The 18,981-nt window shown below is 36.4% G+C and overlaps 1 protein-coding gene across 2 annotated transcripts in view; it reads left to right on the top strand.

Annotated features, from left to right (window-relative positions):
* Positions 1–6,914, top strand: part of LOC133518464 (GTPase-activating protein skywalker-like) — a 37,002-nt gene extending 30,088 nt beyond the window's left edge. For both annotated transcript variants that reach the window (XM_061852168.1, XM_061852169.1), the window contains exon 3: positions 6,625–6,914. In XM_061852168.1, coding sequence (XP_061708152.1) covers positions 6,625–6,899 — 275 coding nt within the window. In that variant the 3' untranslated portion in view covers positions 6,900–6,914. The remainder of the gene's footprint in view (positions 1–6,624) is intronic.
* The last annotated feature ends 12,067 nt before the right edge of the window (positions 6,915–18,981 follow it).

The following is an 18,981-nucleotide window of genomic DNA, read 5'->3' as shown; positions in this document are numbered from 1 at the left end:
CACTGGTAAGTTACCAATTGGTAACGCCCGTCACCAACGTACAGAATTGTTTTCAATGTACAGGTTCTTCCCAATATATTTTATCAAAATGCCTCTATTCTATTGTTTAGATTGCTACCGCTCGCTACTAAAGGATAATTTCTTTTAGTAGCAGTAGCTTTTATATATTATAAATAACTTCTAAAAATACTCTTGATAATGACGATGTTAATCATACAGGTCGTGTTAAAATTATTATAAAACTGGTAATAAAGTTTATAAAGTTGACACAAACAGGAAACTGATGATAAATAAATACAGCTGCACATGTTTAGGATAATTTAGCAGTGCCGCTACATACACTGTGTATAACATAAACAATAAACATGCCTACTAGCGCCGACGCGTTCATAGAACTCGAATGCCGTCGGCTTGCCATTTTTAGAGAGTTATCCTACTGGGATTAAACAAATGTCAGGCTTAATTACACTAATAAGCTCCGGCTACATTTTGCTAATAAACAAAGTTTTGGAATATACGTAGTTATGAGTCCCTCCTCCTCCTTGCGTCGTATTCCTCAATATTGAGGGTCGTGACCTCCCTTTTTTACCACTTTCTCTCTTACGATCTTTCTCCACTTGTAGTTATGAGTACTTACTAAGAAATGAGACGAAGGAAATATGGATTCGATGGATATGGATTTTTAATATTTGTACCTTTTTACACGAATTCGTAGAGGCATATTAGTACCTTATTCTTCTTTCTTCCTGTCATTTAGACAATATTAACTGTCAAATAAATTTATATATCGAGCCTACAGACGGGTTCAACATTAATAGTGCACATACCACAACTATTATAGAAGAAAAATTACTAGTAAATTGCGTAATCGTATATTGGAGAACATAGGGGTGTGTCAAGCAACACGCAATCATAGTTGTGCTACATATACTATACAAGTATGCATATTTCGATGTCAATAATGCAACAATGCACAACCAAATCACTAGTGACATCTACCCGCCGCCATGCCAACTGCGCCGTGTATCGACTTGTAATCGTACTAGATTTAATTGCGTTACTTATAATTCTCGATAGATGTCGATGCGTTCGCAGGGCTGCTTCATCGATCCTATCTGTCGCTATTGTTTTATAATAACCAGTATAAGGGCTGATTTAGATGTCACGCGAACTCGATTTTAGTTACATTGCGGACTATTGAGGTTACAACTAATTCGGCCGACCGATCAAGAAGTTACATTGCGGTATTCAATCGGCCGGCTGAATTGGATGTAACCTCTATAGCCTACAATGTAACTAAAATCCGTCTAAATGTGCCCTTATGGTCGGTTGCAGCAAATCGTCTGTCATCGTTAAAGTGTTTGCAAAATTTTATTGTATGAGAAGTTGATCAGTCCGAAAAAATTGAGAAACGTTCAAACACGTCGTGAGTTTAAAAGTCACAGGTCTGGATTATTTGGATACCTCTCCTACCGCCCCTAATATGAGTGGGAGTCCTAATGGGAGTGAATAGGTTGGCACACGAATGTGCCAGGAAGATAGCCAAGAGAGAAGAAAGGCGGCGTATTGTAAAGCTTTTCACGACTCATTCTTCCTATATTTCGTTTCAATCTCTCGTCAGTGACGAGAGATTGAAACGAAATATAGGAAGAATGAGAAATTCCACTGCACGGGCTGCGATGCTGTTAATAAGCAATGAGAATAACAAAGTACGTGATTATCACCAAGTTTACAACGCGACCTAGGACAATAAGGTTCGCTTAGGCTACCTAGAACTGCCTTTGTTGTGGTTTATTGATGATAACAACTTAGTTTTACTGTTTGCGGCATTGCCGTTACGACACGCGTGAAATACAAATGTGATGATGGCTTTGGCTTACATTGCATTTTGTTATGTGCACCTCGTATCTATGGGGTGACTAGGCAATTTTAAAAACGGACTTCTTCAGACCAAGATAATTTGGCAGTGATTTTAGCAGTGTAGACAGTGCAAGTGTTATTTTGTACGTCAAACTTCTATGATATTATAACGTTTACTTGTTATATATCTCTTGCATAGGCTGGGCTATCAAAATCGCTGCTAACTTATGTTGGTCTGACTTTAAAAGTGCATTTTGACCTAAAAGACATTTCGTTATTTTACCGCCTGTTAGCCATCAATAAATTGCTAATCCTGAAGAGAACTGGATACGTAGGTAAAGTCAGACCAAATTAATGACACACCAAAAACCAAGACAAAAAGACCAAAAATTAAAAAGAAGAATAAAGACAAAAGATGCATAGCTAATTCAGGCCAGTGACGCGTTTATGAATAAAGCTATGATAAAGCTATTAGACTGGGTTATATTATATGTGAGAGTTTTCTAGTATGACTATCCCAGGTTTACAAAATCCTTATATATAATGGGGATACCTTCCTCCAATATAGGTAATTATTTTTCATTTCTTATGCTCTGAAAGAGGGCCATTGTTGTTCTATAAAGTATGCAGAAAGTGATTCGTTTCTGCACTAGAGAATTTCACTTTCCAAGTACGTTTTTTGTTTACGATAAGCAAATTTGGTTTTAAATGGATTTGTTATCCCATTTCTCTTCTTATTTAACTCCCAATTCTATAAATTACAATACTTTTACCTAAATGGTTAATTGAAAATACCCTCATGAAATGCTATAAAAATTATACTTTGTCATGTTTAAAAAAAAAAACTTGTATTTTACTGTCCTCGTATTCAAAATGAAAAGTAGAGTGTTTAACTCGGGTGCAAGGCATAATTTCAGCCTCGGACTATTGGCGCTCTCACACTCTCCCGGTTCGAGCGCCAAACTACCTCGGCAGAAATGACTGCCTGCCCTTGGTTAACCATCTACTATATTTTAATTCCCTATTTTCACTTAGCACTTATTTCAAGTAAAAGGCTTGATGATAACACAAACAGTCCGTCTGAGCTAATTTTGCGTCGACTTAAATAAAAGAAAATAAAAATAAATAAAAGAATTTATTTCATAGAAATTACACATTAATATGGCATCGCCACACTTAATCGTTGCAAAAGCCAAGCAGATTTAGCAAAACATTTTTTTTATACTACGTCGATGGCAAACAAGCATACGGCCCGCCTGATAGTAAGCAGTCTCCGTATCATATGGACGCCTGCAACTCCAAAGTATTTACATGCGCGTTGCCGACGCTAACACCCCGCACCCTCGTTGAGCTCTGGCAATCTTACTCACCGGCAGAAACACAACACTACGACTTATCAACGTGATTGTAGCAGTGACGTTATCCACAATTGCTTACCTCCCTTACAGTCAAGACCGATCAATTCCATTTCTCCAAAAACGTCCCAGTAATTTTCTCGCTAAACGTCATTTTTATGCGGTCGATAGCGGCGGCGGCGGCGACTCGGCCGAGACTGCGGTCGTAGATAACCTCGCTTTATCACCGGCTAATGTTTAACTTAACCCGTCCAATGCGCGCTCCAACTCGGTTACGTTTTATTGCTACTAAATATGGCTTAAAGGTTATACTGCTTTGCTTATTTTTATTAGGACCATTATTTTATTATTTTTATTCCAAAGCGGCGATTTTGGCAATTTTATAGGTTAATAATATGGAATGGGCTATATGGTAGAGAATGCCTCGTGGCATTAAGGCCGCCTTTTGTTCAATATACATTAAATAAATAAATTTATTTATTTAATAGTTTTTGCACAAAAAAAAATCTTACAATTATTATTATTATTATTTTATTTGATACACTAGCAGCTCTTGGAGCTGATGCGTGTATATCGCAGCACTTGTGTTTATTTAGCACTTTTTAATGTTCTAAAATGTGTATCTAGTCTATTTTTGAAAGAGTTCACTGACGGTGCACTAACAACAGTTTCTGGTAGAGAGTTACACACATATACTACACACTATACTACATATACTACTACTATATATATAGTATAGTTAGAATAATTTTCTGTCTCATAACCTCTTTTTAGGGTTCCGTAGTCAACTAGGAACCCTTATAGTTTCGCCATGTCCGTCTGTCTGTCTGTCTGTCCGAGGCTTTGCTCCGTGGTCGTTAGTGCTAGAAAGCTGAAATTTGGCATGGATATATAAATCAATAAAGCCGACAAAGTCGTACAATAAAATCTAAAAATTTAATTTTTTTAGGGTACCTCCCCTACACGTAAAGTGGGGGTGAACATTTTTTTTGCTTCAACCCTACAGTGTGGCATATCGTTGGAAAGGTCTTTCAAAACTAATAGGGGTCTTCAACAAACATTTCTTGATGAAGTGAATATATTCGGAGATAATTGCTCCGAAAGAAAAATAAAATGTGTCCCCCCCCCCCTCTAACTTTTGAACCATAGGTCCAAAAAATATGAAAAAAATCTTGGAAGTAGAGCTTAAGAAAGACATTAAATGAAAACTATAGCGGATATGATCAGTTTAGGTGTTTTTGAGTTATCGCAAAAAGTTTCCCCTTCATAGTAAAAAGACGTACACACACAGTTCATCCCTTGGTTAACAATCTACCATACTTTAAGCTCCAGTTTAGCTTATTGTGACGGAAGAGTAACTACGGAACCCTACTCTGAGCATGGCCCGACATGCTCTTGGCCGGTTTTATTTATATTTCGTCAAAGTTGTTACTACAATAAAAACAAACAGCTTCATAACTAGGGAGACATTTTTACTTTCATATTAACTTATCCAGAGGGTTTCTGAAATTTGCAATTAAATGTACATATAATTTAGCATCTAAACTGCGTTAGGACAAACGCAGAATCTTGATGGCCCGCGCCTAATCTATGTAATACTTTAAAACATATACCTAAGTCCGCTGTATGACTAATCAATCAAGTAACGTGCGTGACCAAAATGAGAAGAATATGCGGAAAGTTTAAAAATAACTATATGGTTAAAACATAACTAACAGTTTTCATGGTAATACTATGTTTGATTCTCAAACTAAAATAGTAGATTATTACAGTTAAGTATGGGTATTATTGAAGATTCGTTTCTAAATTTAGCAATAAAATAAAACTGTTAATAAGGGATAGAGGAAATAAAATTGTGAATTCTATGCCAGGTAGGTTAATCTTAGATTTCTTTGGAAAAGAAAAATATTTATTGACAATAACAATATACATAATGGATACTTGTCTATTCTTTTATATCAAAACTTAACCTAAAATCTTAAACTTTCTAGTTCTAATCAAAGTTGGGCATAATAAATTACTTTTGGAATTAAATTACAAATTACTTTAACTGTAATGTGTGTTGAAAATGATGACCATTTTAGAATCCAAGATGGCGGCTATTCACTATGTCATAAAAGTCATCATGGATGTCGTTTTATAGGTTTTAGGGAGTGCGCATTTCGAAGACCAAATTTTATTAGTATTAGTACTCTAACATTGGGGACCTTTTACATCTCCAGATTCATTGTATCATTAACCATAGAGACTACATTTCTGTTGTAATGTAGTCATTATTTATTTTAAGATTATTATAATGTAATGTTTACCCAGGTACTGGCTGTTGTATTTATAAATGTTGCTACGTATTTTTCATGTCACTATAATTATGATGTTACTACGAGTATAAATATGTTGTATTGACTTGTAAAAGAGCCCTTGAGGCCTGCTTGCAGAATAAAGTTTTGATTTTTGGATTGAAATTTTTGCCAAAAAAATCTGTCATTGCGATAGACATCTTTTTAGTGTTTACCATTTAAGAATGTTTTACCGATTGCAAGACCTTCGAATCCTATTTACCGAAGTGTTCTACTTAACGTTGTTGCTTGTATGTTCTGGCGCCGGGCCAATGCTGCGTTTTTGCCGTGGTTTCGCGCGGGCTATTATTACATGCACTTCGTACGTAGCGTGTGACGTGCGGTAGATAAGCCGCGCGCCCATGGCCGTGTATATCTATACCGTGTATGGTTTTATTTATACACGCCTTTTGATTGATTTGATATAATTTTCCAAGAAAGTTCACCGAGTTGAAAAAAATAAGTTGTTATATATGTACGTGTTTTGTAAAGTAAGAAAAATACGTCAGGCTGAAAAGAAACTTATACCACCTCACCCCTATTACTTTTGAATAATAGTGCGCATCTGATTACACAATGGTTTGAAATTATTGTGCAATACTTTAAAAAGTATTTTTTTTATCCTGTATAAAAAAATACAATATTATATCTATATTTAAACTGTAATCAAAATACATAATACAAATGTTAAATAAAAAAAATTATACAAAGTATAAAATAAAACTTTGTAAAATGTTTATACAGAGGCTACATTTCTCCTACTCTATATTATTATCAACTTTAATTTAAATTAAAAATAAAAACTGAAATCATCATTAAAATAATTTCATAATAATAAATAAAGTTGGCCTCTCGCGCCGTCACACGGTTAGATAAACAATCGAAGTGTGACAGGGCGCTATCGCATTTTCCGCGGAGGCTGCCAGTGCCGGCTGCGCGCGCGCCTCGAGAACATGTCCCTCGCGCCACCGCCATGTACATAGAGCCCGCCGCGTTCCGCGCCCCCAGCGCCGAATCCCTCGCTTCCACCCCCCCAGTATGGACACAGTGCTTACCCTCGCCCTTATTCGCAGGGAAGAAAGCGCCACTCAAAACCTTCGAGGAGGTCCAACCACTATTACAACAATCGAGGAAACGTGAACTCAAGCTTGTCATCAGAGAGAACTCCTGGCCGATAAACAGCCCGGTCCGGGCGTTGCTGTGGCCGGCGTTGTGCCGGCAGCATCAGCATGGGAAGTCCATGCTCGACGGCTTCTACTGGGACATGGTCACACAGGTCAGTGCTCTTTACTTTATCGTGTTCAAGGTTGTGTGTATTTACTTTGATAAGAAATCAACCTTGATGTGATGATTTTCATTCATCGTCGTCAATGTTTTAAGAAGTTTAAAAGGTATAAACAAGTTACGTTTCTATTGGACAGCTGTGTATTCAAGTCACGTGACGCTATTTGTCCGAATTAAATAGTCCATTGGCGCGCACGTGTTTCGCAAGTATTTAGTAACACAGATATAAACTTATAGCAATCTTTATTGATTGATAGGAACTGGTGTCGGTGAATCTGATACCGCCTTTTAGTAAAAACGCATCTGATAAGGTTAGATAAGAATGACACATGTTTACAGTAGAATTTGTAAAGGCGGTGTTAAAAATATACTTACTTTATTAACCTTACCTATACCAGTTCTACTATTCTGAGAAAACGATGTTTATTTATGTACGAGTATAAGTGAGATTCTGGGGCATTCTCGTCAAGAACATCGTTGTTTCACATGTTATGGTAATCAAGGTTTTTGCAAGGCGTGACAAACAATAAAATTATGCCGATACACTAACAGCGTTGTATCTGCTCGTAGACTGTTTATTTAGTCAATTGGTATTCTGTTATAACGTTTCATTTAACAACAAAAATAGGTTATGTTTTGTACTAAACTCAACCTGTTACTACAAGAATATTAAATTTCTACTGTGTAGGATCAAGGCGAAAACAGTGGCTCTGTCGCCCAAATATCGCCTCTTATGTTGAAATTAGGTTGAGTGAGCCACTTTACCCGGCTTTTTTCTACCGATTCACTGTTCCCTCCTTTGACCCTTACCTAATCCGTTGCATTAAATTCATGAGATACAACCCGATGGGAAACTGATGAACAGCGTAGGCTTAGTAGAGTCCGTCTAAGCTATCTTTGCACCGATTTGAATAGGACAAAGTGGGGAAGTGTTATTATTATATAGGTATTAATGATGACATCGCCTCACTTTCTCATTGCAAATGCCACGGAGAGTTAGTTTGGTCCAACCCTATTACGGTTCCAGTTAGCATCCTTTGGGTACGAAATTCTTAAAAGTCATGACTATATTTTCTATCAGATTCAACCTTTTCGATTACATGTCAATAACATGATCTTCATCTTTTTATAATATTTTTTTTTTGTATTCGAGTCCTGTCACCGTGAGAGTTTCGGACGGCTGCATAAGATTATTTTTTGCCTACGAAGCTGATGGTCCCAGGTTCAAATCCTGGTAAGGGCATTTATTCGTGTGATGAGCATGGATATTTGTTCCTGAGTCATGGATGTTTTCTATGTATTTAAGTATTTATAAATATTTATATATTATATATATATCGTTGTCTAAGTACCCCCACCATCACAAGCCTTATTGAGCTTACTGTGGGACTTAGCCAATTTGTGTAATAATGTCTTATAATATTTATTATTATTATATTTATTTATTTATATATAACTCGGAGTGCAAATGTTTGTATGATAATCAAAAACGTCAAATTTACTAGAGAATGGATAAGATATACGAATATGTTGTATACGAGAATATGAGCCGTTGAACTGAATCAGGTTTAAAAAGTTGCCTAACCAAAATGTGGTCATCTTGTACTGTATAAAATTGGCCAGTATTACGTAGCGCGCGCAGGGGGCGTGGCTTGTCATTCATTGAGCCCCTGCTTGCGACATCAACGCGCAGTGCTTACGCGCACATGCTTTAATTAGTACAGTTTTTGAGCTATCAGTGCCTTAGCTGGTAACTATAGTACAAGCTTGTTTTAGATTGGAATTAGGACCATCTGTGTGAGATGGTCTTGTATATATTTTATAATGATTTTAAACCGCTTAAATTAAAATACATCTGGCTGTGTAAAAGTATTTGAGCCGTATTTGCTATAGTCCCTTTTTTTAGCATTAGAAAAAAGGTAAACAATCTTGACATGTAAGGTCTGAAAAAGAAAATGAAGAAAAACTTGTCATACAAATCTCGATCTTCTCAGCGATTTGTAACTGAAATTAAAAATTATGTTAAATTTAAAGTTATTAATTACTTACTTATCAAATAATTCTTATATGTACTTTATAGTGGATTGTATACGCAATAATACTGCCGTTAATACGTTCTTGAGTTGTGCAATAAATAGCCGTAAGTACGAGATAAATTCCCGTTATTTGTCATTATTGTAGAGCAAATGACAAATGATACTGCAGCTGAGATCATCCATACGTAGTTACTGTTTTTATCAGCGTAAAGTAAATGCAAAAATATCATGTCATAATTTTGAGGGGTTTCATGCCATAGCCAAAACGCTTTCTGTACGTCCATCTATTTGTATGTAACAGGCATTTTAGACAGAAACTATAAGGGCACAGGGGGCCTAGCCAAGATTTCAATAGTACAGTCGCCATCAGATATATCGGAGCGGCCAAGGCGCTCACAAATATCTGAACACGCCTCTATTGTCATGGCGTTAGTGCGTGTTCAGATATTTTTAGCACCTCGGCCGCTCCGATATATCTGATGGCGACTGTACATCGACAAACGCCAAACGAAAGAAAAAGAAAATCGGGATGACAGATGCTACGAAAAGTCACTTGACTATTTCCATACATTATTTCAGTTACGATTGGCGTTTTCTATCAACAGTTGTCATCTACTACTTCTATGACTAGGCGCCCAGGAATATATACATGTATTAATAACGGTTCGCACTTCGAACGTAGAACTTGGTGTAATGTCTATGATAAAGCCTCTAATCAGTAACCAGCGAACGCCAACGATCTCTCGCAGGCTAGTACTAATAGTAACACTAAACGAACCGACAGTGGACCTTAAGTGTTGGCAATAAGGTTTACGAATTGACAGGTAATAATAGGGTAATGGTATCCCTTAGGTATTAGCAATTAGGCAGCCATTGTAGCCACTAATTGAGATGCTCCTATTGTCCGCGAGCACGAGAATCGAGAACTCATACTTTTTATATCATAGATAGATACAAAGATAGATAAGGGACGTCCCTTGGCAGAATATGGTCTAGTTTTTGGTTTTTTGGTCAGATTGTGTAGTAAATTAATCAGCCTCTGGTAGTTAGGTATACAACACAGAATTGATCGCGGGGGAGATAAGATTGTGACCAAGATTATGCTTTAGAATGCCATTGCAAAAATTGAATATTAAATTAGGTATACTGGTATAAAATTAATACCAAATATATCGATGGATACGGGGTCAAGGCAAATGTTAGATAAAGCATGACAATTTACACATTTTTTTTTGTTTCCTTAGACGGAGTGGGAGGAAAATATATGTATGTTGAAACTTGAAATAGCTTTACAAGTTGTCTATGAAGGCTTAGCTCTTAAACCAAGTGAATAACCATTTCACACGTCACGTTTAACGTCACATATTCTTTCCAAAAATTCAGAATCGCTTGGAATTATTCAAAGTGACCATTTCTAACATTCTTATTGTTAAGTAATTGCTCATGGTAATTTTTAAAGTATGAATGTAAACAAAGCAATAAAATGTAGTCTGTGTAACTGCGTAAAACAAAACAATAGATAGTAGTATTGACTGGTTGATTTCGACATTTCGGTCATAAGTATTCACTTTGTTATTCGGTTTGTGAGCAAATAGGTTTTAGAATAATGACGTTTTTCACACCATGTAGTTAGTGCTTGATCGCAAAACTAAGTTAACTTGTCATATTTTAATTCGTCTTCAAATATAAACCAAATGAATAAATAATTCAACTCCTTAAGGGCCTGTTTCACAATGTCCAAGTAAAGTGCTGAATAAGCTACTTGCCAATTATCTGACGAATAAAGTCATCTTTGGCGTTTCACAATCTTCTAAGTTTTGTAGGAAGTTTTATCTAGCAGTTAATTTATTTTTAGCTATCCAATACTTTACTTGGACATTGTGAAACAGACCCTAAACCTGATTGGAATGATTTTTGGCACATAAATCGACATAATTTAACATGCAACACGGCCCTTCGTTAGAAAACCGATTTATCATTGTAAGATGCGTTCGTTTGAAGTGATATGTATGGACCTTGTTTCTGTCTGATGCTTTCTGGACAACGGCTGCCCTCGACATGTTTAAACATTCCGTCAAATGTAGTCGATGCCCTGATGTTGTAGGTACATTACGGTAAGACAAAAAGTACTTACCGATGAAAGGAAATACCAGGATTAAGAGCTCCAACTTTATTTGTGGTGTTTGAACAATGAATTATTGAACAAATCGTCATTTTGATTTTGAAATCTGACGTATCACGCGGAAAACGGTTGGGAGCCGATTGATGTTTGCGGCGATCTTAGGAGCCGCACGGCGACTTTTTTGCACGCAAGGGACATACACACTTTCCTTCTATCTCGATATAGTTCTGTGGTCCCTATATTTATCCTTCATCGGTTCGTTCTTTTTATTTGTCAAAATTCATTCAAAAAATAAATTAAGTTTCGAGATTCTATTTGCCAAAGTGTAATGAAATGTTTACTTGACTGTCGCTAATGTATTACTGGAGTTGCAGTTTTAATATGTGTAGCGAATTATGTGTGCCATCAACTAAATGACTGGCATTGATTTTACGACACTTTTATGAATGGAAATACATGTAGCGTAATGCTTTTGTTTGTCTTGATGCAGCTCTTAGATGTAATTGTAATGTCTTCATATTTTTGTACGCGGTCAAGTTCACAAACATCTTTACCAGCCAATGCTCCAAATATATAAAGCGCTTACATATTAGTTACCGATATTTTAAAAGATGGTACTTTACATTAAAAATGACTTTAAATAGAAATTAAAGAAAAAATTTCATATCGTTTATTTGTTTTCAGTCGCCGAACAAAATAAATAAATTATTATTCTATCTTAAAATAACCACCATGTGTTAACGGACAAGATGGTCTTTGGAAGGTGGAGGTAAGGAATAGAATCTCCATGTACCAAAAAGTGTCCGTCAAACACCTTAAATAGGGCTACAATACCTAGAATATTAAAAAAAAATCAAATAATAGACAGCGCACTTCACTCTGTCAATACCGCCTAAGTTCTTAGCAACTCTAGCGCTACTCTGGAGAGATTTGGAACTGGACACTTGCAACAGTTCTGCCTATGGAGTTTGTATTCCTTAGCTCTACCTTCCATTCGGTCGAGAGTGTGACCGAATATTCGGTACCTATTCGGTATTTGGCTAAAACCATTATTCGTGCCACTGTCAACACAATGCATAATCAGCGGTAGGTTCTATTTTTATCATTTGTCACTTATGCCCGTCACTTTCGCGCTTACATACTTGTTAGAACGTCAAAGGCATGGTGACAAATGATAAAGAGCCGACCATCTTAGTCCTAAAGGAGATCTGAGATCACAACCCAAAATATTAATCGTAACGTATGTCAGGCAAATATTCGAAATGAAGCCAAAAAGACAATTGAATGACGTAATAAAAAGCTTGTCCTTTCCAACTTACTAAAAGGTATTAAGGTTCACTTCAAGACACAACAAAGGGCAACAAATTGTGGACATCATTCAATCTGTTTTCCTCCAGAGAGATAATCTCGTAAATGTGTTTCCTTTATTGTATCACTTGCTCTGAAGTCAAATAAAGGAATTTCTGTAGCATTGTGTTAATGGATTTGTAAGGATACCTATCCAATTACTCCTGAAATGATTAAGTGTGAACTGAAAGATAAAAGTGTTTCCCCAGGAGACATGGTATTTTCTTTAACATCATCATCGGATATCGTCACGCAATAGAACTACGACGTACATAATTCTTACTGCCCAATGGTCTGTCCAAACTTCACCGATAATCACATGCGATTTGCAATACATTTAGGCATTTGGTCCATCGATGGAATTCATTGCTCCTATTTAGCCAGCAAATATCTAATAATTAAAATCACTAACCATTTGTTGCAACGTGTGTAAATAGAAGCCTCAACCTTAATATAACTGTTTGAAAGCGAAAGTCCATGGATCACATTGTCTTTCCCTAACGAATGACACAAATATAAAATATTGTACCTAACCAAATCAGGACTAGGTGGAAAATTTGCACAACGAACTGTCTTGTATCTATTATAAGGACATATGTATTATAAGGGTTCAGTGTATACTTATCTGGAAGTAAAAACAAAAATGCTATCTCCTTCCAATGTTCGAAGCTCGTGCTGAGACTACTGTCCTCATGTAGCGTAGGTTTATCAATATGATAAAGTATCCATAATGCATTTCTTTACTTTTTATCTTGTTTACTAACTAAGGATTCACTGCCCTGCATATTTGTTTACAGTTATTTGCTCTGACTGTTTGACCCAAGTTGCAAGATTTGATACTGCAAATGATAATCGGCATCTTCCATTCTTTCGCTGTCATTTCAGCGTTTATATCGGTTGCTGATGCAACTGCTGCTTCTGCTTCGGCAAACCCTTCCTCCTCCTCTTTCCTTTCGTCCTTTTTCCGGTCTTTTTCTCTCTATCCAGTAGGCATCCTCTTTGGTAGAAAAAGAAGATTAAATTTTAGGCAGCCTTTTCTTTCAAGTCATTACCATATACGTAGGAACTTAGACAAAAAAGAAGATAAGAGTTGGCAAATACCAAACCAATAGCCATTTCTGCACACTTACGGAATACTTATTCGAGTTTCCTCTATGGGCGCAATTTACATTGTTAATTCTTATGACACCAAAGCTTTTTCACCTAATGTCAAAAATGTGTGTATTGAATAAGGTTCGGTACTGCCATAATGGAACTTTATACAGTCAGTTTCCGACTGTCAAAAGTTCTCAAACAGTTCCATGGTCACTATATTAACACTAATAACATTAGGTATTATTATGTTAGGTAGTATTATAGGTATTATTAGTGTTAAGTAACCATATTACTTAACACTAATTATAGAAGACTTGGATGGATTTCTAAGTACCTACTTTAGCTTATCTTTGTCTTTTATCCCTACCCACCTCTGTATTTTATGGTAGTGCACCGTATTATTTCGGCGTGCGTATTGGCACCGAGTCAACTGGGGCCTCGCTCACCTTGGCGCGCGCTAGCGACAATATTATGGCTTTATTTGTAACTAGTGCACCTATGATGTTTATAATGTACCGTAATACAACGGTTGCATCACAAACGAGTCTTGGACTTTTCAAAAAGGAGTATAGAGATGTTTAAAGGGTCGGCAACGAGTAACGTGCAGGTTGCAACTCTGGCGTTGCAAGCCGATGGCGGACCGTATGTTTGTTGCCAACGACGTGGTATACCTATTTTTTATGATATAGGATGAAAACGAGCAGATGAATCGCCTGATGGTAAGTGATTACCATCGGCCAAAGATACCCTTAACATCAGAGGGGTTGGAAGTGCGTTGCCGGCCTTAAGGGTGCGTTTCGACCAGGGTAATAGAAGAAGATAATAGAAGTTCGTTAATTGCGGGCATTTTTCTCTCTCACTCTATTTAGGTATTAGTGGAGTAAAAAAGAAAGATCCAACGCAATCTCGCACATCTCTCGTCGAAACACAGCCTTAAAATGCGAGTACGCTCTTATTTATTATTTATTTATTTATCTAAGTGGTGAAGATGGAAACGTTGTCGCGTATGGAAATGTTGTGACGATGGCGGAAAGAAGCGGCAAGGATTAATCCGAACAACCTATATAAAAAAAGAAATACTGAAGCAACAAATGGTTACAAGAGTCATGATATTGGAGATAAACCATTATTAAAGTGCGCACCCCTCATCAGAGAACCTACGCCCACGTTTAAATCTCATAGACGAAATGCAGATGTACACAACAGAACTATCCGCTAGTTCAGTTTGCTGGCTCTATAAGATTACTTTATTGCACGCAATTTTAGATATGGTGTATTATGCATGTACTGATATTAAGTAGATAAAAATGATATTTTGACAGCTAATCTTTCAAAAAAATGCATATGTGTCCTTGCCTCAGGGCATTAAGAAAAGAACGCCAACTACAAAAAGATTGGTTGCACGCGTATGTTGTTTGGCATAAGTTGTAGGCTCTCCAGAAGTGGGGCACTGAACACTTACGTTTATTTTGCCTTGGATCGTACCCAAATTTTCTAACAAATTTTGACGCAATTTCTTTTCCTTCATAACTTTGATGACGTTCAATGATGCTTTAAATTTTAAAAGAAATTACGTTTCCTTCCACTCCTAGTCGCAAAACTTCCCAAGAATGTATCCCATTTTCCTTATCGCGCATTCATCCGGATTTCCGACTCAAGCGGACCGAATTCCTGTTCACCTTGATTTTGATTCACATCTTACTGAATCGCCAGCCAAGCAGAGGTATGATCCCCTATTACGTATAATTGTTACGTAGATTGAGTTCCGACTTATTCTGGTAGGAAAGTATGAACTTGGGAATCAAAGCTAAATAAAACAGGTTCTTGGAACCGAGATGACATTGGGGATGCCATACAGAAATAAACGGTCCATCAGGAGTGATTTCATCTGTTTATTCGTTATGCTCATTACGAAATGCGTTCTTGTGTTATGACAGTGTGCAGTTTTGAAATCTTTTATCATTGCTCAATGATTAATGCTGTGATATTTTGGTTCTTCTATTAAGACGCTTTTCGTGTGTTGCCTCAGTTGCTAAAAGTCTTTCAAAGGGCAATGGAGCAAGCTTTTTACCTAGGAGCTCTAAACAGGGTCTAGTTAGAAATAAGCATATTCACAAGAAAAATAATGAATGTTGAGTACGGTGCCCCTGCACCAAATAAGGCCCACTTTTTTTTTTTTTACTTTTCTTAGGTTTAATATGAACTTGCTGTGTCTATGGCACAAGCGGACATGGACTTATTCACACTTATAAAAGTATGAAATTTTGGAAGTTAGCAAGCTTAAGAACCGAGCCATAGTTGGTGTATATCATTTTGAAACAGAAGGTTTTTTAGTCTGGTTAAGTTAAAGGTCTTCAAACGCTTTGCTTGTTTTAAACATGAACTTTCGTGCCGTGAGAATCGCGCTGGAGTCACATGTCTGTCACCACTGTCAGCTACGCGCGCATGGTGCAGTGCCAACGACTCATGCGCCTTGACCCCGAGCACTGCTTTCCAAACGGACCGTTCGATATGACGTAAGGACGTAACTCCATCTCCCGGTGTCAGGGAGGCAAATGATTATAATTGAATGTTTTTCTTTCGCATGCGTCTTGCTTCTTGTGAATCATATACCTATGTAAGAAACTCGGCAGGACAGGTTCTGCCTAGTGACAGTGAAAAATTTAAAGAATGTTTTCTGACAATAAATAATTTCGTATAATTTGTGTGGAGGCGACAATGTACACACATCGAAATTTGAATTCGCCCGAATAATTCAACCGGCGTTTGCGAATTTTGTTGAACGTATGTTCACAACTTCACATAGCTACTTATCAAAATGGTATCTTTTTTATTAGAATTTCGGAGTGCAATAAGTGTGGCAGCTTGATGTGCTCTTACTTATCCATGTCGATCCTGTTTGATTCATATGTAAAGTCTTTTTTTTTTCTCTTCGTCTATCTCTAACTTCAGGATTTTACCTTCTACACTACATCACAAAACTATGTAATCTCGTATTCCCTTCTTGAAACAAATCTACCTTTCCAAGTAAATATGTGCTTTCTACAGGACTGACGAGCACCAGTACGGCAAAAGAGAAATTTAGGCTTGAAATGTGGTAAATTGCTTCGGCCGACAATATTTATTCGTGTAAACTACGACCTTTAAATTGCTCGATTCAACTTACAATTTGATCTAAGATTTCTTGTAAGTACTCGCTTTCACTAGTATTAGTGTCAACTCTTGTATCCTAAATGTGCAAATTTGAAGAACTGTCCTGAGATTTAATGAGAGCTTTTATAAAATCGGGGTTTATTTTTCTACTCTTTTTGTTGCGTGACCCAAAAGGACTTCATAAAGACCCTGACGAACTTTTTAAAAGAGGTCTTACAACACCCTGATTCATCGATTTTGGAGAATCTAGGTATCTAAGTGAAAGATAGGGTGAGTTGAATGTCGCGCAAACAAACAAACAAACATTTATTCAGCAAATAGGCCACAGGGGCACTTTTACATGTCCATTTTTACAAACAATAAAAAAAAAAAAAAAACAATTACAAATATGGAATCGATGAAATAATAAATACTTTATTAGAGATGTATACTGTCTCTAAATGTCAAATTACACAAAAAAACTATGATAAAAAAAATAAAACCATAAAATACTAAAATTCTTTAGAGATGTACAAGTCTCTAAGTGTCAGAGATAAAATATAAAAAAAAAAGATATTAAATTATCCTTAGAGATGTAGTTGTTGCAAATTTGGCAACCTCGAAGGATGATGCCTACATGATTCGTTGGCTTTTAGCTTTCAAAATTCGGATTTATTAACAGTGTGGCTTCTGTGAAGTACTTTTTTATGATATAGGAGGCAAACGAGCAGACGGATCACCTGATAGTAAGCGACTTGCTAGTAATTTACGAGTATTGATTATATGCTGTGGTCATAGTATGTCTTATGGCATCCACACCCTCTGTAGGGCATTCATCAGAAATTCAAGTAGACTATTTGGAATCAACCCTCCTTTTGGTTCATATTGACAATTAATTCTGGATTTAAAGTCTCTATTCGTGACATGTCACAAGATTGAAACTGTATTACATATGAGACGCTGTGTAAACATTATTGAGTAAGGTCGACAGACATTCCTACGTTTAATTATCTGTAACATACTGTAGCTATCAAGCAGGGACAAATAAAAATTAAGACTGCTTTTTTCGTTTTTCGTCATACTTGTAGATGGCGTCATATTACTGATTAGTGTTTTATTGTAAACTTCGGAAAATATAAATTCCTCTCTATCGCCTTTTTAATGCTGGAGTGAGAAAAATAATACTATGAAAAAAGTTCGAAGTAAACTCCCGAAATGAAATTGTAAAGCTCCTTTTTTGCTCTGCTTTATTAACAGTATCATGCTATGAATTTGAAATATTATATATGTATAGATTACTAACTAGATAGCGCTACAGAAGGATTAAACGGAGGTGAAAGCGTTAAATTTAAAGTAAGAAATTGTGTCATTAAAGTTAGATAACTATTTGTTAATTTTTAACATGCAGAAACGTCTGCGATCCAGAGGCTGTGAGTTCAGATATCACCCCAAGGCAAATTTTTCCACTTTTAAATTTATTCTAAGCTTAACTATGAAATTGAACATATCATTCGTCACTTTTCAGACTAGTTTTCAAAATATACATAACCGCTTTCATTTCTGTTTACCTAGCATGCGTTGGGCTACCGCGATTATGTACTGAGATGGACAATCTCCATTATTTATCTATCCGCATGGCTACAAATGAAACGTTGCACAACGTCACCATAATCTCATTAAACGAAATCGGATTACAGCGTCGGCGGCCTTTATTAGAAACATTGCGTTTAATCTGCTGGGACTCTGATACGGTATTACGATAATGAACAGAGTAACAAGCGGACATTGAAAATTTAATAATGTCACCCGGGATGATAAATTATTTTCGGACGATATTTTATGTTGCCACTTCGCCATTCTTAGCTTTTCAGTCCTGTTTTTTTGAACGACTTCGTTTACGTTCGTCCGTCAATATCCAACTTGGTAGGCAATCCATTTAAGAATTATAAGGCGTTATTGTTTATTACAGATAAATATAATTATGTCAAGTATTTGCTTTTACTTTTATCTGTGTAAATAATTTTGAGATAATGATGATAATGACAAGGATTCTTAAGTTTAATTTTGTATTATTTAATTCCAAATAAATTACCTATTCAAAAAACGGTTACCCTATTATTTGATACATGTCATGTTTGAGTTAATGAACAAAATAACGTAGCGAATTGAAAATTCCTTTAGATCTTGTCTTTAGATGTTGTCAGACGTCGCAGTCGGGATCAAAAAGAATTAATTGTAATAGAGAGGTAAAGTCTAAGAAAAAACCGTGCCTCTTAGTTTGACATATGACGCTGTACTGCGCCATATGTTTTGCGGTCACTGAATTGAAAAACGTCAACTTTTGACAGTCAGAGTTACCGCAAAATGTGTGAAGCTGTACAGCGCCATCTCGTTTATCTGTCAAATTTGAAGCA

This window comes from Cydia pomonella, chromosome 5 (assembly GCF_033807575.1).
Source record: "Cydia pomonella isolate Wapato2018A chromosome 5, ilCydPomo1, whole genome shotgun sequence".
In the NCBI taxonomy this organism is placed as follows: domain Eukaryota; kingdom Metazoa; phylum Arthropoda; class Insecta; order Lepidoptera; family Tortricidae; genus Cydia; species Cydia pomonella.
The sequence above is the reverse complement of the archived record's forward strand: the minus strand, read 5'-3'. Positions and strand labels throughout refer to the sequence as shown.